Source organism: Hippocampus zosterae, chromosome 4 (assembly GCF_025434085.1).
Source record: "Hippocampus zosterae strain Florida chromosome 4, ASM2543408v3, whole genome shotgun sequence".
In the NCBI taxonomy this organism is placed as follows: domain Eukaryota; kingdom Metazoa; phylum Chordata; class Actinopteri; order Syngnathiformes; family Syngnathidae; genus Hippocampus; species Hippocampus zosterae.
Genome location: NC_067454.1, coordinates 14488520 through 14510040, shown reverse-complemented (window position 1 = coordinate 14510040; position 21521 = coordinate 14488520). Strand labels below are relative to the sequence as shown.

The window sequence follows — 21521 nt, the reverse complement described above, 5'->3', positions numbered from 1 at the left end:
AGCACTCTGGAAAGTGCTGGAACGTCAAGGCTGCCCCTCCAAATTCATATCCCTCATCCGGATGTTTCACGACGGCATGAAGGGTTGCGTCCTGACTCAGGGCGAAATGACTCCCCCATTCCCGGTTCGGACCGGTGTCAAACAGGGCTGCACGGTGGCGCCGACGTTGTTCTGCCTCTACATCGCCGTGCTCATCCACCACGTCACCCCTGTCCAGGAGCATGGAATCAGTCTACGCTACCAAACTGAAGGGTCGCTCTTCAACCTCAGCCGTTTGAGGATCAAGCGGGGGACTATGGTCACGACCGTCGGCGAACTCCAGTACGCTGATGAAAATGCTGCGGTCTCCAACTCCTCCGGGGGCCTCCAGCTCATCGCGGACGGCTTCGCCGCGGCGTACAGGACCTTTGGCCTCTCCGTCAACACCAAAAAGACAAAGACCCTCCACCTGAACCATCATCCACCCCAAATCACCATAGACGACGAACCCATCGAGCAGGTCTTGGCGTTCCCTTACCTGGGTAGCATTATCCAGCAGGACGCCGGCCTCACGGAGGACCTCACTCACCGTATTCAGGCAGCCCACACAGCCTTTGGACGCCTCGGTCGTCGGGTCTTCAGGAATCACGCCATTTCCACCAACACGAAGATCATGGTGTATAAGTCTGTTGTCCTCCCGACCCTTCTCTATGGCGCCGAATGTTGGACCCTCTATCGGAGCAGCATCAAGAGGCTTGAGAGGTTCCACCACGGACGACTCCGATCTCTCCTCAACGTTTCCTGGGAGGAGAGATTGACAAATCAGCATGTATTGTATTGTATTGTAATAATGAAATCCTCACCCGGGCTGGCCTCACGAGTATCGAGGCCATGATCACCTTGGCCCAACTGCGGTGGGCCGGCCACGTGCAGCGGATGAGCGAGGACCGTCTCCCGAAGCAGCTCCTCTACGCGGAGTTGCTGGAGGGCACCCGTCCCCGCGGTGCCCCGAAAAGACGATTCAAAGACCAGCTAAAGGGTCATCTTCAGCGGTGCTGGATTCCCCCGGCACAGTGGGCTGACCTGGCTGCTGATCGGGTGGCCTGGCGTGGGGCTGTGCGGGGCGGGGTCTGGGTCTTCGAGACTCGACGCGTCGCTGCGGAGCAGGACCGGTGAGCGCGGAGGAAGGAAGGGCCCTGCAACCGCCCGGCCCCTCAACCCACTTCTGTCAATCCTGCGGGCGGGGTTTTCGGGGAAGACTGGACCTCCACAGTCATCGGAGACACAAGCACAAGGAGCCGTCGCCCTGTCCTGGGGGCCGCATTCCTCGGTAACGAGGGCCTTCACCGACCGATCGTTCTCTGCCTCTGTGAGATAATCACATTTTGCTCAGGTTTTTGTAAAAACTCGCATGTAATGAACACGTTTGTGTAAAAGTCGACTGTTAACGCATGTTCTCTGTCTTTATTTGATTAGGGAGAAAGAGAGAGAGGTGCTCTGGCTTGATTTTCACATCATGAACAACAAAATCATCTCAGCAGGCAGCATCTTGTGCAGCCTTTCGTGGCAACTCATAAGCAATGCCCAGGAGAAACCCCCGCCCCACTCCTCCTGCCCTGCAGCGAAAGTGGTTCCTGGTTCCCGTGGGGGCCTGAGGGGGGCTGTCCTCACGGCCAGAGCGCTCTCTGGTGGCAGGAAGGAGAAGTGCGGCCGCCGCGGGGGGGGTTTAAAAGCAGCGAGTGAGGAGGAGCGGCAAGCAAAAGCGAGGATCTACACAGGCAAAGTTGATCTTTCATCCAGTTTGCGAGTGCATCCATTCGAAGGAGGAGAAACGAAATGGCAGCCCAGACTCACCAACCTCACCTGCACTTGGCCGAGCTTACCGCAGCTCAGTTCATCGACATCTGGAAACATTTTGATGCAGACGGTCAGTGGCTCTTCTTTTCTCTGCCTTCAAAAGTTCATCACATTAAAAGAAATCATTTAATGACTCACTTTGTATTTACATTTAATGCATTGAAGCACAAATGAGTGAAACTTGTGTGAAACAAAAAAAAAATAGTTTGCACTTCTGCTGGTATAGATTGTAGTACGTATCAGATTTTTATTTTTTTTCACCCCTTGATATTTTAATTGTTGTGTGTGCAATTTCAATTCACAAAAAAAGGTTTTATGCTAATCTTGCTTTTTTTTTTATATGTTAGCCATGGGGACAAAATAATAGACCATAATTATTTCTTAAGTTTGCAGTCCATTTAAAATACCCAGTAGACCTGAGGGTACATTTTTTGGGCCAATATATGAAAAACAACAAAATACGGTTCATAAGAGTTGAACTTAAGAGCTGATTGAGATTTTCTTGATAACCACTAAAATCACTTCACAAGTTCTTATAACTACATGCCAAAACCAGTTATTTTGTGTCAGTTAGTCACTTGACACAGTTTTAGTGTCACTAGACATTAAAATCAGAAAACCCTGGCAGTCTCTTATATATGTAGTATACCACCTAAAGTGGTATACTCCACCTAAATTGGTATACTATAATTTATTATCATTTGTTTAGACGTCTCAAAATGGCTGTTTTATCCTATACTGCTTCATCACCTGAATTTCCCCTTTGGGGATCATTGAAGAATTATTGTTTTATAATGTGGTTAGAATATGCGCTTTGGTCAATAAGGAGTTGTGGTGGGGGCGGGGGGGCGCTTGTATAATATTTATAAAGAAGCAGAGTAAGTGAAGAGGGAGTGTAAAGAAGAGAGAGGGAGAGGGAGCTCACAAGTGACAGCTAGAGAGAAAGAGGATGGGGTAGGTGCATCATGTAAACTGATGGAGGATGGATTTAAATTAAAGACGGGAAATGAGATGATGGCGCTAAAGTGGAACCATGCAACTCTAACGGGAAATGGTCCGAAAGTGATAAAAGAAGTACAATAAATATATTTTTACAGATACCTAATGAAAACATTGTTGACTATTGACTGATCATGACTAAGATAAAACACAAATTACTGTCAAGGTTAGTCTGAGTTAAGATTAAAACAGGGCTTCTTATATGCATTCATCACTTTTCTATTGAATAAAAAGTAATCAATAAACCCTGCCAATAGGTAAATACTCAATACATGTACAGAAAAGTGAATATCGGTAGGCCAAAGAAAGGCTGAACATCACGAAGCATCTTTGCCACCCTTCCCATTTGCATGTTTCAGTTTTAATTGAAGGATAACCTCCAGCCATTCCCAAAAAAAATCTATGACTTCTACTGTTACACCAAACCGTAACCTAATTCTGCAGTAGTATTCAAGCTCACCGATACAGCTTTGTCTCATAACATCCAATTGCTTTCATACACCGATGGGTAGTGCTGGAGGCTCAACGGGACCCCCTAAACCTCCCCTAATCTTCTTACACATTCCATAATAGTCTTTTGAAAATTTGTTGACAGACTTGTGTCAATCTGCCCTTCGATCAAGAATGAATTGAATCAAGGCCCGATTGGCATCCAGCGGACTCATAATTCCAATTTTAATTCTTTATTGAGACAAGACCAAAATAGCTTACAATATGGTCTCAAGCCAGGTCTGAGCAACATAATGTAATGGGTGACTCACTGACACATTAAATCTGTTGGTGTGGTAGGGTTCAGTATGAGTCCTTTTTACAATGATATTTCCTCAAAATGTTGAAATTACAAACAATGGAGAAGTCAATCTAGAAAAGCACGTTTGCATTCTGGATAAAACCAAAAGCAGAGTGTATCCAGATCAAGGTTCACGTGACCCTAAACAACAAAATACTGGACACGATCATGTACAGTGTACAGTAGTATCTTGACTTATGAATAACTTTACTTTCGAATTTTTTGAGACACGAACCATCGCTCAACTGACACACACACACACACACACACACACACACACACACACACACACACGCACACACACACACACACACACACACACACACACACAGATTTAAAATCTAAACGATTTACCATAAATCAACAGCCAGGCTTTAAACTAGCTCCAGTGCGCACAAGATTCATTACAAGGGCAGTTTATTCTCTATCAATAATCAAGGTGTATGTGCAGTATAGTCTAGCATAATTGCATCAAAAGCTTTTTCTGTGGTTGGAGGACAAAGTGGTCAGCTTCTTGTCAAGCTTGTGGACACCACCATCACAGCTGTGACACAGATGCCACAGAAATGGATTGTGCATGACAACTAGGGCAAAAAGAACAAGAGTTTGCATGCTGCATGGGCCAACCAACTCGTCAGTCATTCTGAGACACGTTATGTAACCGAGGAGGTTACATCTGCACTCAAGTGTGCTGTGTCCTAATACCCATTTGTATTGCAACTCATACTTGGAATGGGACAGTACTTGGTGCACCTGGCATGTGCCATTAAGCCCATACGTATACTGTTTTTTTTTTCAGTTTCGTGATTCCCTTTGCATTGACATTATGGGCCCTATTTCTGTAGACAGCCATCCGTGTGCTCGTTGTAAAAAATGCTACATCTTCATTTTCGTGGGGCAAATCTAGTTTACCCTGTTTGGGAATTTGGCAGACCGCCACACCTCGAAGGGTGTTCCAGTGGCCCAAGGGCGTTTTTGATTCCACACCCCCGACGCATCTGACAATTTGGTGGCAGAAAATATACACAACTTTCAACCAGGTGAAGTGGCCAACTGTCACATTCTGTCCGAAGCGATAACTATCGCTTCGTGCAGAACAATGAAATAAAGAGTTGGATCCCCGGAAAACAGACAACGAAAGAATCTTGTCAAAACAAAGGGTGTCTTTAATGACAAAAACAGAAAGAGCCCGACAGGGGAAAAATAAAACGGTAACACAAAACGCTGGTCAAATAAGGACCAGGGAAGAAATAAGGAAACAACCGAAAACGCTCGCCGAAAAAACAAAGTGCGAGGAACTACTGAATAGGCAATATAGGAGAATACAATTTAGTGACTAATCGCGAATGGCAAGAGTAAAGGCCGCAAGGCAAGAAGGCAACGAGTAATCGATAATCGAGGAATTAGCACGAGAGAACGATGGCACGGCGTGGAATTCTCCGGCAGCGAGATGACTGTCGGAGTCTCTTAATAAAAGAGGGTAATCAGCCCGAAATTACGGACAGGTGCGCAGATGGCGGGGGAGAAAACCCGCCACCTGCTGGCGGACACGCGACGTGACAGTACCCCCCCCCCTCAATGGACGCCTCCCGGCGGACTACCCGGCTTGGATGGATGTGCAGCGTGGAAGTCGCGCAAAAGGGACGGATCAAGGATCCAGGAGCGAGGCACCCACTGCCGCTCCTCAGGCCCGTAGCCCTCCCAGTCGACCAGATACTGGAACCCCTTTCCCCTGCGCCGAGAGTCCAGGATGGCACGAACCGTGTACACCGGGTCACCGTCGACGACCCGCGGAGGGGGCGGCGGCGTGGGAGGAGGAGCCAAGTCACTGGAAGACACGGGTTTGAGTAGGGAGACGTGGAAGACGGGGTGAACCTTCATGGTGGGTGGCAGCCGGAGCCTGACTGCAGATGGACTGATGACGGCCTCGACCTCGAACGGTCCAGTAAATCGGGGTCCCAGTTTCGCAGACGTGCCGGCCAGCCGAAGATCCCTCGTCGCCAACCACACCTTCTGTCCTACCACGTATGAAGGAGCCGGGCGCCGGCGACGATCCGCGATCCGCTGGTTCCTGGCCGCCGTGCGGGACAACGCAGCCCGGGCCTCCTTCCACACGCGATGGGCCCGCTTGAGGTGGTGCTGCACAGAGGGGACCTCCACCTGCCCCTCCTGGGACGGGAACAGCGGCGGCTGGTACCCGTAGGCGGCCATGAAGGGGGACCTACCAGTGGCAGAAGAGACGAGGGTGTTGTGCGCGTACTCCACCCAGGGTAAGTGGTCGACCCAGGATGAGGGACGGTGGAGGCACACACAGCGGAGGGCCGCCCCCAGATCCTGGTTGGCACGCTCGGCTTGTTCATTGGACTGGGGGTGGTACCCCGAGGTCAGACTGGCCGTGGCCCCGAGGGACCGGCAGAACTGCTTCCAGACGCGGGATACGAACTGGGGCCCCCGGTCCGAGACAATGTCCAGTGGAATGCCGTGGAGACGGAAGACGTGTTCGACAAGGAGGTCGGCGGTCTCCAGCGCCGACGGCAACCTGGACAAAGGAACAAAATGAGCCGCCTTGGAGAAGCGGTCCACGATCGTGAGTACGACAGTTCGACCCCGGGAAGGCGGGAGACCCGTGACGAAGTCCAGGGCGATGTGGGACCACGGGCGAGGAGGAATGGGCAACGGCTGGAGCAGTCCCGCCGGCGGCTGATGGGACGACTTGCCGCAGGCGCAGGAGGTGCAGGCCTTGATGAACTCCGTCACGTCGTTGCGGAGCTCCGGCCACCAGAAACGCTGGGCGACGAGTTGCACAGTCCGGTTCACCCCGGGATGACACGCCACCTTGGACCCATGTCCCCACTGCAGAACTTCAGATCGTAAGGAAGGAGGTACGAATAGCCTCCCTGCTGGGCACTCCGTCGGCACCTGAACCCCCTCCAGGGCTGCCTGGATCCGCTGCTCAACCTCCCACTGGACGGCCCCCACGACGCACCGGGTCGGGAGGATGGTCTCCGGGGGTCGATCCCTCCCCGCAGGCTCGTGGAGACGGGAAAGGGCGTCGGGCTTGGTGTTCTTAGACCCGGGAGAGTAGGTGAGGATGAAGTCGAACCTGGTGAGGAAGAGGGCCCACCGGGCCTGACGGGCGTTCAGTCTTTTGGCGGAGCGGAGGTAGGCGAGGTTCTTATGGTCTGTGTAGACCGTAAAGGGTTCCTTGGCCCCCTCGAGCCAGTGCCGCCACTCCTGCAAGGCGGTCACAACTGCCAACAGTTCACGGTTGCCCACGTCGTAATTGGACTCGGCGGCACTGAGTCGACGGGAGAAGAAGGCGCAGGGGTGCAACTTCTGGTCGACCGGAGAGCGCTGGGACAGCACAGCCCCCACCCCCGAATCCGAGGCGTCCACCTCCACGATAAAGGGGAGATCAGGATCAGGGTGCTGTAATACGGGGGGACTGGTGAACGCCGCCTTCAGGTTTGCGAACGCCGCATCCGCGGTCGGATCCCACTTAAATGGGGTTTTAATGGACGTAAGGCGGGTTAAGGGGAGCGCCTTCTGACTATAACCGCGGATGAAGCGTCGGTAGAAGTTGGCGAACCCCAGAAAGCGCTGCAGTTCCTTGCGATTGGTTGGAACCGGCCAGTTAGTGACTGCACGCGTCTTAATGGGGTCCGCCCTTAACCTGCCCTGTTCAATAATGAACCCTAGGAAGGAGATGACGGGGACATGGAATTCACACTTTTCTGCCTTGACGAAGAGCCGGTTCTCCAGTAGACGTTGTAGCACCAGCCTAACGTGTTGCTGGTGCTCGTGTAATGACCGGGAAAAAATTAAAATATCGTCAAGGTAAACGAAACAAAAGATGTTAATCATGTCCCTTAGCACATCATTGATTAGGTTTTGGAAAACGGCAGGGGCGTTGGTGAGCCCAAAAGGCATAACCAAGTATTCAAAATGACCCAGAGGGGTCTTAAAAGCCGTCTTCCACTCGTCACCCTCCCGGATGCGAACCAAGTGGTAAGCGCTGCGCAAGTCTAATTTGGAGAAAATGGTGGCTGACTGTAATGGGGCGAAGGCGGAGTCCAGCAAGGGTAGCGGGTATCTATTCTTAATAGTTATCTCGTTTAATCCCCGATAGTCTACACAGGGTCGCAGGGTCTTGTCTTTCTTCCCTACGAAGAAAAAACCCGCCCCTAACGGTGAACGCGATGGTCTAATAAGACCTGCGGCGAGCGAGCTGTTGATGTACTCCGTCAATGCCTCGCGCTTGGGTTGGGACACCTGATACAGCCGCGAGGTCGGCAACGGAGCGCCCGCCTGCAGGTCTATAGCACAATCGTAGGGGCGGTGTGGAGGCAAAGAGTGGGCACGATCCTCGCTGAACACCTCCTTTAGATCCCGATAGCAATCCGGCACTCCGTCAAGGCAGATCTCCTCGGGGGGTGTGACACGTTCATGCTTCCCGACGGCCGATTGCAGACAGTGCTGGTAACAGTACTGGCTCCAGCTGTCTATCGCTGGGCGCGCCCAGGAAATCACGGGATTGTGTGTCTTGAGCCAGGGTAACCCGAGAACGATCGGGGCGTTGCGAGACCGCATTAAGTAAAAACGGCGATGTTCGACATGGTTGCCGGACAGTAGAAGTTTCAACGGCTCCGTCCTATGCGTAACTACCGCCAGGAGGCGCCCATCAAGATCACAAACCCGTTTCCGATCTATCAACTTCTCCACGGAACAACCCAGCTCGGATGCGAGATCGGTGTCCATTATGCAGTCATCTGCCCCCGAGTCTACCAGAGCCCGAACCCGCCACGACCGGGACCCCCCTAATATCTCCCCCTCGAGTTCGAGTCTGTTGGGGTGTCCAGGCCGCGAGTCGACTTGCCTAGACTCGAAGGGAGGCGCGCGCGGTCGTGACTCACAGTACTCCTGGTGGGCAGGGGGTGACGACCCCGGATGGCTGGTTGCGGCGTGAGGAGATGGTGGAACGCCGTCAGTCGTCGCTCGATCGCTGAAACGACGCTTTCTTTCCTCCGCACCAGCGTCCCTGCCTCCCAGCTGCACCTGTTCCTCCGTGGGTGTTCGTCGGAACTGGGGCCGCTCACCTCCACGCTCCCGGCTTCGCTCCCTCAGGCGATTGTCCATGAGGAGGGAGAGGTCGATTAATTCCTCCAGGTTGGTGCTGTGGTCGCGGGTCGCCAGCTCGTCCTTGAGTTGAGGGTTTAGTCCACGGCGAAACAGGCCACACAGCGCCCGATCACCGTATCCACTCTGGGCGGCCAGGATCCGGAACTCGATGGAGTAGTCCGCTACCGATCGCTCTCCCTGGTGGAGGGCGAGTAACCGGCCCTCTGCCTCTCTGCCCCGCACGGGATGATGGAACACCCGGCGGAACGCAGCCACGAAGTCGGGGAACGAAGTACGGAGATTCGGCTTGGCGTCACTGGTCGCAATCGCCCACGATGCTGCCGGACCTGTTAACAGACTCATGACATAAGCCACCTTGGCGGCGTCATTAGCATAGGCAGACGGCTGTTGGTCAAAAATGAGAGAGCACTGGTGGAGGAAGTGTCCACACTGCCCGTGCTCGCCCCCGTAGCGAGGGGGGTGTGGAAGCGATGGCTCCCTCGTCATAATGGGATATGAGGAGGGCGCTTCGGGAATGATAGAACGAACCCCGGGGGGAGATGGTCTCCGCTCTTCCACCCGGACCAACCGAGGTTCTAAATCATTGTACCGATGAGCCAGCATGGAGACCGTGCCACGGAGTTCCCTAATGGCTTGGCCCTGCTGACTCGTCTGTTGCTCTTGTCGGGAAAGAGCGGACAAAATTTTTTCGATGTCTGCGGGATCCATGGTGGCCGGAGAATTCTGTCACGTTCTGTCCGAAGCGATAACTATCGCTTCGTGCAGAACAATGAAATAAAGAGTTGGATCCCCGGAAAACAGACAACGAAAGAATCTTGTCAAAACAAAGGGTGTCTTTAATGACAAAAACAGAAAGAGCCCGACAGGGGGAAAAATAAAACTGTAACACAAAACGCTGGTCAAATAAGGACCAGGGAAGAAATAAGGAAACAACCGAAAACGCTCGCCGAAAAAACAAAGTGCGAGGAACTACTGAATAGGCAATATAGGAGAATACAATTTAGTGACTAATCGCGAATGGCAAGAGTAAAGGCCGCAAGGCAAGAAGGCAACGAGTAATCGATAATCGAGGAATTAGCACGAGAGAACGATGGCACGGCGTGGAATTCTCCGGCAGCGAGATGACTGTCGGAGTCTCTTAATAAAAGAGGGTAATCAGCCCGAAATTACGGACAGGTGCGCAGATGGCGGGGGAGAAAACCCGCCACCTGCTGGCGGACACGCGACGTGACACCAACAGCTTTGACATTCAATCATCTTTTTTTCTAATCTTTCAAAAATGTGGATCCACTTGAAATACCGTACTTCCTGTTTGTACTCTTCGTCTTTCACACTTAGTGTTAACACAATAGTGTGCCACCATCTAGTGGCCAACAGTGGAATCACACCCGAATAAACAACAAGATTTAATTATAACCAGACACACACTAAATAAAATAGACCTCTAAGCCTCTATTTTGGTTTCACATTAAATACGATGACAAGGGACTGAAAATAATTGATTTTAATGTCTACAAATGAGTTATGGATCGTACCATGGGTTACTACTATCGCCCCACCCTGACTTTAAAACCATTTAGGAGCTACTCACATTTTACTCAGAATGTTTGAATATTCTTGTCTGAGATAATTGTCACCACTGATCACAAAACTTTCACAATCTAATCAGATGCAATGCAAAATATGAAAAATTCTATTTTTACAAAGATAATGCTTAGTGTTGATTGATGATCCACATGAGAGAGGCCAAACATTAGAAACTTCTATCTGTAGCAGTGCAGTTATATATTGCAACCAAAAACCACAAAATCAAATGAATACAGAATTTATAAAATGAACAGCTCTCTGACATCGTCAGTCAAAACAAGATACTACCTTTGTTGACTTTTAGATGCACCTGTTGTATTGCTTTTCCCTCTGCACCATCAGTATAAAGAGTGAAATACGTTGCATACTACCCGTGTTTGAGTGTGAGAAAAATAGAGCACAAATCCGAGATGAAACCTGGCCAGGGATTTAGGGATTGCATATTGCCTTCTCAATCATAGAAAAGAACATGAAAACATTCTAATCAGTGGAAATAGAATGCATTGTCCTTCACTTCAGCCCACCTCCCTGATGTATATGTATCCTGTGAGTTATCACAGCTGATCTTCTAGTCTCACTCCACTGGATCCAGCTGCAAAGCGTGCTAATGAGGCCCTCAGGGGTCACAAGGTATGAAAACTTCCATGATACGGTGTCTCCCCTCCGCGCCCCAAGTCCCCCATTAACTGTTTTGATTAGCCAGTCAATCCCCATTCAAAGCCAAAGCATAGTGAAATCAATAACTGCTACAGAAATGTATTTCATGTGATTACTGTGATGTAATAAATTTGCCAGACACTTTATTGAGCACAATCTAACCCAGTTGTTCGATTTTGGGCCTCCTGTTGGCAGCTTCATAAGGTTGCTGTGTCTTTACTGGGACGGTGGTAGCTCCTCAATCGTGTACGTATAAAATTGAGCACCTCATCGTATTCTTGAATTGTGTTGGATTGAGGGTTGGACTCCGCCAAGGTTGACCTTTATCGCCGATTCTGTTCATAACCTTTATGGACAGAATTTCTAGGCGCAGCTGATGCGTTGAGAGGGTCTGGTTTGGTAGCCTCAGTGTTGCATCTCTGCTTTTGGCAGATGATGAGGTACTGTTGGCTGCTTCAAGTAGGGCTCTCCAACTCTCACTGGACCGTTGGATAGATAAGTGGTAGAAAATGGATGGATGGATCTGGTGCTTAGAGAGCAGGAATGCTACAAGATGAAATATATAATATAATAAAAATGTATTGGATTCCATAGCTACAAGCCACAGTCTGGTATGTTCGATTGTATATTAGGTTTTTAATTTTATTTGCATTTTCAAATATTGAGTACCGGTAATTGTTTTTTCAAAATTGAAGTACTTGGTGGACTCAAGCATGCCTACTAAGCAAAGTATGAAACTAACACTACTTCCTACAAATAAACTAAACATCAAGCTTAACCCTTTCATGCACTCTGTAACCTGATAACATGATATACTGCCCCCGAAAGGGTTAAATACCATTGAAGAGATTTCCTAATTTGTTATTTCAGACAATCACAGAAAAATAAAACTATTGTGTGAGATCAAGATACAGCAATGAGAGAGAAATTATGAATTTCACAAACGTCCAAGTGACTTTTTAATATTTTTGTGTCTGCAGTGTTCCATCAGTGACTTGTTTATATCTGAAAGCACAGATGGTGACACGGGCCACCTATGACATTGTGTGCAGCTGAAGCAGTGAGGTTCGGATAAAGCAGGAGGGAGGTGAAGAGGAGAATGATCGCAAAGAAATTGAGTTCAGATTAAGAGCCGAAGATAGAGAGGGCGTGGCTACATCTTGACATTGTTTAGCGTGCATTGTAATGACATGCATGCTCATTTTTCTTGTTTGTTACTTGCGGGCAAACCAGAACAGTAAATGATGTATGATCCTCGGTCCTTTGACTCATTCTCACAATAATGTAGAATGAGGGACAGAATGCTCCAATAAGCATCAGTGGAACTGCCCACTTTCACTCTCTTAGTCAAGAAAACACTCATTACACACTCCAACTGCTCCCAAGTGCTGGGATTCATTTCTTCCGCTCCAGCAAATCCTGCTGCTGAAAATGTCACTTTGGGATGAAATATCCCATTCTGAACACATGAGAAGATTCTCTTCATGTCATCACTTTTAAGAAGTAGCTGCGGCGGGCTGGTTTAGTGGTGGTTTAGATCTTTTGAGGAAAAAAAAAGAAGTGAAATTTGCCAAATTGAAGTACTGGCCTAACAACAGCGATATAGAATAAAATGCGGAGGTGACAACAATGTTACATGGTTACACTACCGGCCTTCCGAGGGGAAATATGAACTACAATGTGTCCTACAGAGAACCTGAAATCTGATTGGACAAAAAAATAAAACAATAATAATTAAAAAAAAATAAAAAAAGAACATACACATACACAAACTGGAAGCCTTGCAGCCAAAAGAATTGTTTGGGTGTAAATGAATATAATTTGATGGGACAAATAGTATAATTTATATTCATTTGTAGGTCAGTGATTCTGATCGTTTTTGGGCCTTTCTGAAGCTGAACTTCAACTACTTTTTGTCAAATAGCTGATAGATTGTGTAAAACATTTCCCCTGGTGATATAGTAATACTGTAGTGATTTAACACCAGACATGAATATTAATGCTTCTAGAGACAAATTAACATAAAAGATTCATGCTCTGTGATAGACTGCATGCTGTACGCTCTGATAGACACCCGTGCCACAATTAGTCACCGGGCGAGGCGTTCACTTGAAATTGATGCCTCGTTAATTTCACGTCAGGGGAAAAAAAAGCAGTTGTTATCAGGTAGAGCGTACTAGCACAGAAAGCCAGAGGTCAAATATAAAACAAACAAACAAAAAAGCCTTGAAAATCGGGTTAAAATGAACAAATCACAATTAAGTACACTTCAGCTAGTGCAAAGTAGAATATACATATCACTATTATCGTATTCAATGTAGAGCAGTGGTCACCAACATGGTGCCCGCGGGCACCAGGTAGCCCGTGAAGACCACTTGAGTAGCCCGCCAGTGCCTGGACATTGTGATTTGCTAGTAGAAATTATGATTTAAAAATGCAAACATTGGCAGTACTGTGAGACATTTCGAAACACGATCAAAGTCTGACAATTTAAATCATCAAGTATTAAAAATAACACATCCTCATATTATTGAAGGTATTTTGGACAAATATGTTATTTCAGACGTGTATCAATTTGGTAGCCCTTCACACAATCGGTACACATGAAGTTGCTCTCACCCTCAAAAATGTTGGTGACACCTGATGTAGAGTAATTCATCATAAAAGTGTTTCAGAAATACCTCACGCGTAATATTTTGGTGTGGACTATTTGCATTGGCCAAGATATAGAAGAAAGCGTGTTTTCCAAAATGTGACGTTAAAACAGGAAAAAGTTCTACCTCCAATTACGCTGCATTATTGGAAGCAAAAAAAAAAGTACAACGAACAAAAAAATTCTCAGTTGTGTTACCCAAACACAAGTGTTTTTACACCCACGTTGACACCCCTTCCAATAAATGTCTGGTGTTGATTAAATAATTTTCCACGGCTGGAATTTGCTTTTTTTAAATATATATATATATATATATATATATATATATATATATATATATATATATATATATATATATATATATATATATAAATCAAATCTTCTGCAAGCCATTTATTTTAAGGGCATTGTAGTAGGATCAATTTGAAATGATATTAAAGTGTTTGGGCATTATAGTTTGTGGTATATTTACAATTTAATTGGTAAATTCGAGCAACTATGAGCATTTCCAGCAGCGACATGAAATACTCGGTTCTCTGTTCACAGCAGGGCTCAGTCCCTATCCCCACGAATACCGGTAGTGAGGGTGTGGGGCGGGGGTACAATACTTTGTATGAAATGTGATCTGTAATTCTATTTATTTAGAGTACAAATCGCAGGGCTTTGGGATAGCTAAACACAAAGTGTGTATGCTCTAAAGTGGAAACACTTCCACATCATTTAAATGTATCAAACAAATTAGCGAGACTTGAAGCTTTCGAAAAGTTTCATAAAACTTAATTTGTCCCTCTTGCATTGTGCAGGAAATGGCTACATTGAAGGGAAGGAATTGGAAAACTTCATTCGAGAGTTGGAGCTGGCAAGACGGGGAGCAGGCGTGGTGAGTGCTCGGGGTGCATTTCCCGATAAGCGGCTCATCATCTAGGTTTTCACAATAAATTGTCCAGGCCTTGAACTAGTTTTTAATTTTTTTACACAACAAAGACACGACTGTTTACGAACATCATATTAAAAACCTCCCGCTTTGAATCCCTAGCAAGACCCCACTTTTAGTGTCCCATGTTTAGTGGACTGCAATATCAAGTAAATTAGCCAGTTCTCTCAATAATTGAGCAGGATTGTGTACAAAAACGAATACACTTTCCCAGTGGAAAAGTAAAATCAACATAAAATAAAGATAATTACACTTTGTGTATTTGAAATAACCACATGACGTTTCCTCAGAGTCCACGAAATTAATGTTAACACACGTCAGGTGGAAAATTAATTTACCGGTACCCAAATAGGGTCAATTTCATTTTTTTTCACTAATCAATACTGTTGGCCTGACCCCACTTCATCAGATATTTGTATGCATTATTCACCAATTTTAAGTGTTCATAATAGTCTGAGAAAAAAACATCTCTTCAGTCTCTTAAACACCCCACTGTCTAAAAAGTGTCATCAAACTCCGCCTCTTCCTGCACGCCACAGGAGCTCTGTGGAATTTTGTGGCCATTTTGTGTCTTTACCCTTTTAGGCAGTGACAGCATAATACATTAGTGTTTTTTTGTTGTTGTTGTTTAACTGTATTAAATTTGTGACCAAATATGATTTTGGGGTGCTGTTGTGTTGATGTTGTTGCGCAACGGTATATGATAGCAATACTGTATAAGGCATTATACCCGGTACTTAGTAAGAGGACATTTTTTTTATTATTTCCTGAAAAATAGTCATTTGGGAGATGTGAGGATTCCGCTCAATGGCAATGATATGAGGCCCATTTGCATGTTTTTACTTTATTGCCTTTGCAGGATCCTTCACATGCTGCATTCAAGGAGAAGATGAGGGCGTTTATGGCCAGTTTTGACAAGAATTCTGATGGCAGGATTGAGATGACAGAGGTGAAGAGCATGAGGAAATATGACTTGATTTCACTGGGACACACTTGCCTTATAAATGCATCTCTGGTGGAGTACATCTGAAGAAGATAACACTCAAGGTCACAAAAACAAAAAAAACAACTAATCTATCTCTCATTTTCTCTCTCGCTCTTCAGCTGGCTCAGCTTCTGCCCACAGAAGAAAACTTCCTCTTGTGTTTCAGGGAGTTTGTGGGATCCAGCACTGAATTCATGGCTGTAAGTTAGTGTCAATCAAATCTGGATTTATCGGCATATGTATTACATTTGGACAGAATTCTCGGGGTACAGCTATTTATCATTTAAGTTGTTACTGCTGGTTGATGTGAATCTTAGTTCATCTGACGGAAGTATTTTGGACAATTCCACTGTGTATGCAAACAGTTTGGTGAAGGCCTTTTCTGCTCTCGCTTACATGGGCGTTTACAACATGATGTCACGTGTACTGTGCTTCCAGTGAGCAAAAGACCCAGCTTTCTCCAATGGCACGACGAGCAAACAAACCCTTACATGTCATTTGACAATGGCAGTGCGAATAAGAAAAGAGGCTAAATAGCTTCAATAATGATTTAGACATTTTGGTCATCACTGCAGTTTGAATATGTAAATTGCCAGCGGAAAGTATTTGAGAGAATTTGCTTACACTGCTTGTAATTGACATTTCAACAGGTAAATTCAAATAAACTTGGTGCTAATTCAGACACACCGTTAGTTGACATGCTAGTTTAGGGACTGACATTAGCCAGTTGACGTTTTTGTTGCGGCAACTAATAGCATGCAGGCGCCCTGTTTTGATGCTGAAATGATTAGCACGCTAGCACGATAGCACGGTCTTCTCTGTATAAGTACTTATAAGGTCCACACATTTATCCTCCGAACAAATCCCGCCGAGTCGTTTAGGGTAACACCAAACACAAGTTTTTGTTTTTGTTTCAGTTCAGATTAGCGGCAGTCAAACGTTTTCTACCACCCAGAACTACTTCAGATTCGATTGTTTACAAACATTATGAAATTAATAACACACATCATTGCAGCAAGAATCGTTCCAATTGTGATTTATTATTATACTTATAGTTAAATAATATATATTAAATGTATGATAGTAGTGATATAGTATTATAACTTTGAATGCAGTGATTTTGCTTGCCTTTCTTGTACCTAAAGAGCTATAATACCTACAGACATTCTTGTGGTACCAATATGTCCACAATAGCCATATGCTAGGCTACTTTTATGCATCAAAATCATGGCTCATAAAGCCACTTTGATATCTTGCGGGTTTTTTTCTTCCAAATACTGTACTACAAACAAATCTCTTCTAAGTTGCGATGCGAAATCTGATATTTGCCTCATGTCCATTTATGCAAAATGCAAAAAATGAGTGAACAAATAGCATCTGTGTCATAGTGTTGTAGCCCTTTAAGCGATGGCTATTTAAACACAAACCATGCTGCACCCAATGTAGACAGATGATATCGCAATACCCAAATATATTCCTTATCCTCTGCAAAGAATGACCTGTATCCTATATGACCTGCATCTTACTGAGAGGCTGTGACCGTTTCCATATACAGTAGCTGTTTAGCTGTTTTATCCAGGTAACCATTACATGTAGATCTGAAGGAGCAGCACAATATCCATTGAACTGTAGCAAATTTGACAAAAACGGGAATTGTTTGCATTTGCTTTAATGAAGTCATTGCTGGTATCATAGTGGTACTGGTGGTAAGGTTTCCTTCTTTAGTGTGCAGTTCGATGTTCACGCTGCCTGGTGCAGTCACAGCATTAAAGCCTATTCTGAGACAACCATACATTATGGATGAAGAACAGCCTTCAGCAGAGGAAAGGCATTTAGCGTGGGCGCTTCTAGTATCCGTCTTGGAGGAACTCTATATTTACACAATATCTAGTGGCTGCCAAGCTTTTCTTTTACAAGTTAGTTTCTTAGTTATTTGAAGTATGATTTATGATGTTGTCATGTTTGCAGCTTGTGTAACCTCCCTTTTTCTCTTTTCCTTCCCCGCAGGCTTGGAGAAGGTATGACACCGACCGTAGTGGATACATTGAGTCGAATGAACTGAAGGTATGATCTGTCATTGCGAAAACCTCTCTATGTTGTTATTCGTAATCAGAATATGACAGAGTGTGTGACACTAAAAAGCCTGCCTACGTTATAAACGCTTTATTTCTTTCCACTCAACAAAATACAACAAGTGAATCAAATCGAAGCCGTGAGGGGAATGATCTTTGTTTAAATCTCATTATTTGTACAGGAATCACTAATTATGATGAAGCCAGCATTCTCATCAAACATTTTTATCTTTAATATAATCCCAGCGTTGTGCCAATGCAATTTATACAACAACATGTATTCGCTGACCTTGCCAACTCTTGTCAGGGCTTCCTGACAGACCTGCTGAAGAAAGCCAACACGAGCTATGATGATAAGAAGCTCAATGAGTACACGCAGACGATTGTGAGTATTTGTCAAACACTTGCTGTTTTCACATATCACACTTTCTGCTTGGGCAAAATAAGATAATGAATTCTTCCTATCTCAACATTTATATGCAATGTTGAATTTACTTATTGGTTTCTGTTTCATCATATTTAAACATTCATTCATTCATGAATGAATGAATGAATGAATATTTAAACAAAAAAGAAATTACAGGCTACTTAAGAGGCAAAAAGAACCTTTGCGGAGCAATGACATTGCATTACGTCTTTACTTTGAAATATGAAGATGTTGCCATGTGTTTTTCCTGTTAAATTTACCTGCTCAATTGTTGCATTTACATGTAGTAATTTGAATTTGTATTTGCTTGTTTGTGTTGTGTGTGAAGGATTTTGTGTGTGTGTGTGTGCACGCGCATGTTTGTGTGTGTGCGCGCGTGTGTGTGTTTGGGTTAGGATGACAGATTTTTAGGTGGATTTTTGTGAGATATTTTTGTGTGAGTGTTTTTGGGTGGGCATAAAAGTGTTTTTTTTTGGTGTGTGAGAGATTTTCTGGGGTGTGCAGTTGATTTTTTTATGTAAATGTCAAGTCAAGTCAACAGTATTTATAGAGCACTTTCAAACAGCCATCGCTGCATACAAAGTGCTGTACATTGAGATGATTTAACATTCACAATAAGCAGTAAGACTAATCCGTAATAAAGGCGGTAGAATCACATTGGTGTGGGGGCTTTTTTGTGCATGTGAGTTTTTTTGTGTGTGTGATGTGTTTTTAATGTGTGTGCACATGCGTGTGTAGGAAAGGTTTTTTTTTCCAGTGTGAGAGGTAAACGATGTAAATGTAACATACATGTGCATGTATACTTGAATCCCTGCTGATGAACGTGTTAATCCTCTTTCTCTGTAGCTTAGGATGTTTGATCTGAACGGCGATGGGAAGCTCGGTCTCTCGGAGATGGCAAGGTATGTCTCCAATTCATAAATATTCCGCGTTCCCCCTACAAACGACAATTTGTATTTTGTGTCTTCCCCAGGCTCTTGCCCGTACAGGAGAATTTCTTGATGAAGTTTCAGGTAGGAAGACACACAAATTAGCTATAAAGTACTGCAGGTGTATGTTTTGGAGTAACTCAAGTCATGTGTGAGATGAGACCCAGGGCAATTCAGCAAAACTGGAGTCACTATACAAGAGGATTACAGGATATGGCCTTAAAGTGCGAATGGACATATGGCACATTGACACAAATACACGGTTACTTTAAGTCTTGTAGTAATCACGTTTCATAATGTTACATCTTCCAGGGAGGTTGTGGTTTTCCCTTGGCTAGTGAGATGATGCAATCATGATTTTTACTCTCGTACAGTATCAGAACACTACAAGCCATATTTAAAGGCAGAAACAGTGATGCTTTTCTGTTTTATTGACATTGCGAGACAATTGGTGAAGCTATGACGTGCTAACCAGCCGTGCTGCCCAGAAAATGAAAAATAAAATAAATAAAATAAAATACCGGTAAATGTTTAAAAAATATAAATCAGGTCATTGCCGTAGAAGCCGGAAAAATTCAATTTCAGGGAAGGCGTGATAGCTGGGGATCATATCAATACCCCTGAGTAAAGCAGGGAAAAGTTCAGTCATACTCAGCTTTCGGAATTCTTGCATGAGTAAAATCCCATTAACAATATCTACTCAAATTACAAACAGATACACTATGTAATCCACAGGCAGTTATATTTGGCGATGACAATGATAAAAGTTTGTAGCACAGATACTATTTTAATCTTCCCGAAAGGCCTACCGCACGTACTGTTTGTTCCCATATATGCAGTCCAGTTTTTAAAACCAGATCAACAATTCCTTTCCGTCAAAGGATTAGCTAGTCTGGTCAGGATTAATTCAACACTAGGCCCTGTTATCATAATCTGCATGGATTAATATCAGATGTGGCTTTGCAATGATTTTTTTTTACTGCTCTCTAGAAATGTCCTGCAGCTTCTAACAATTTTCTTGCTCCTATGCGCGCAGGGTATCAGGCTCACAGTCAAGGAATTTGACTCCCTCTTCACACTCTATGATAAGGTGAAAAACACTTGCTTGTTTTTTTGTTTTTTATTTTGTGTATGTGTCTTGGATTTCTGACGAGATACATGCATGATTCTCAAATATGAGTGTTCATAATGACGTGTCGATGAAATACTGTTGATAGTCACAGAAAACGCATACCCACTACAAAATAGCAGCCGATGTTAGCCATGCATGCATTGTCCACTTTTACAGTCAATCACATACAATTTTGTGACGATATCATAGCAGACCCAAAAAGAAAAACTTTTTAAAAATTGATATTGACCCAGTAAACATGAAATTCTGCATGATGACAACCCACGTTATCTATTCTCTATTTCTCAGGACGGTAATGGCTACATTGATGAGCAGGAGCTGGATGCTTTGCTGAAGGACCTGTCTGATAAGAACAAAATGGTAATATCGACATTAAAGTGCAATCTGGATCAACGTGTGAACTTTTCTGACCGAGAAACTGCATTTTGGTAGGATGTGGACATCACAGGGCTCTCGGGGTACAAGAAGAGCATCATGGCTTTGTCAGACGGAGGAAAACTGTTTCGCACCGAGCTGGAAATCGTCCTCTGTCGGGACTCGGAGCTGTGAGAACCCCTCCTGACTCCTTCCTACCTCCTGTTGCAACCTGGTGCATGTATGACCTGCTTACACTGCTAGAAAGAAAACTAAAAGTGCTCCTAAAAGCACTCGGTCAACTGCTGTCCCTTAATATTTAATCTTTTTATCATGAAGCTTCCATGGTGAAATAGCCCTAGCAATTAAATAAAGTATATTGTGTAATCACCTTTTGTTTTTCAAACGTTTTCCATTTTAATATACATTTGCAGTTTTACAGTCATCCATCTATGACCCTCTCACTTCATACTTCTGTTCATGTATTCTATTTATTTTAGTCTAAACTAATTCACTCTCATTTATTTGATGAAGCTTGTACTCTTCTATTAAATATATTACTGACAGAATGAATAAATATAACATAAGACTCTTGTGCCACTTATTCCCTCCACATTAAACAACTCTTCCTCCCCCCAAACAGCAGGAGGATTATTTCACCTTGCAACAATGCAATGTGAGAGAAAATAATTTCATCCCGCTGGAGCGGAGGGAAGATTACAGTCTGGGACCGGAAAGGTAACCGCAGCAGCTGGAGTGATACAACTTCTCTGTCCAATCTCCTGGTAACAGAAAGCTTGATGTAGGACTGGGAGCTCCTCCATTTTTCATGCCAAGGCTTTTGTGTCGCTTTTAGATAATAAAAAAAAGAGCAGAGTTGGCAAAACACAGAGGAAGAGGATTGTCTCACTTCTACTGCATAAATACAAACAAAGTGGCAACAAAATCTGAGGAAACTGTCAGGTATTTTTGCATGTGTTTATACAAGCTTTTAAATGACATAAAATATACCACAGGTATGTCCTAT

The 21521-nt window shown here is 44.9% G+C and overlaps 1 protein-coding gene across 1 annotated transcript; it reads left to right on the top strand.

The window, feature by feature from the left end:
• The first annotated feature begins 1748 nt into the window (after window positions 1–1748).
• LOC127599530 (calretinin-like) lies at window positions 1749–21083 on the top strand. The gene is made up of 11 exons (XM_052063534.1): window positions 1749–1906; window positions 14465–14541; window positions 15455–15544; window positions 15700–15780; window positions 17588–17644; window positions 17960–18037; window positions 18926–18981; window positions 19053–19092; window positions 20045–20098; window positions 20429–20500; window positions 20573–21083. The coding sequence occupies exons 1-11, from the start codon at window positions 1816–1818 to the stop codon at window positions 20687–20689; spliced, it is 813 nt and encodes a 270-aa protein (XP_051919494.1). The 5' UTR covers window positions 1749–1815; the 3' UTR covers window positions 20690–21083.
• The last annotated feature ends 438 nt before the right edge of the window (window positions 21084–21521 follow it).

Excerpts from the sequence above, each read along its gene's own strand:
- LOC127599530 (XM_052063534.1), top strand. The coding sequence starts at position 1,816 with ATGGCAGCCCAGACTCACCAACCTCACCTGCACTTGGCCGAGCTTACC. Across the intron at positions 1,907-14,464 it reads GAAACATTTTGATGCAGACG|GAAATGGCTACATTGAAGGG; the intron begins GTCAGTGGCTCT and ends TGCATTGTGCAG. Across the intron at positions 15,545-15,699 it reads GCAGGATTGAGATGACAGAG|CTGGCTCAGCTTCTGCCCAC; the intron begins GTGAAGAGCATG and ends CTCGCTCTTCAG.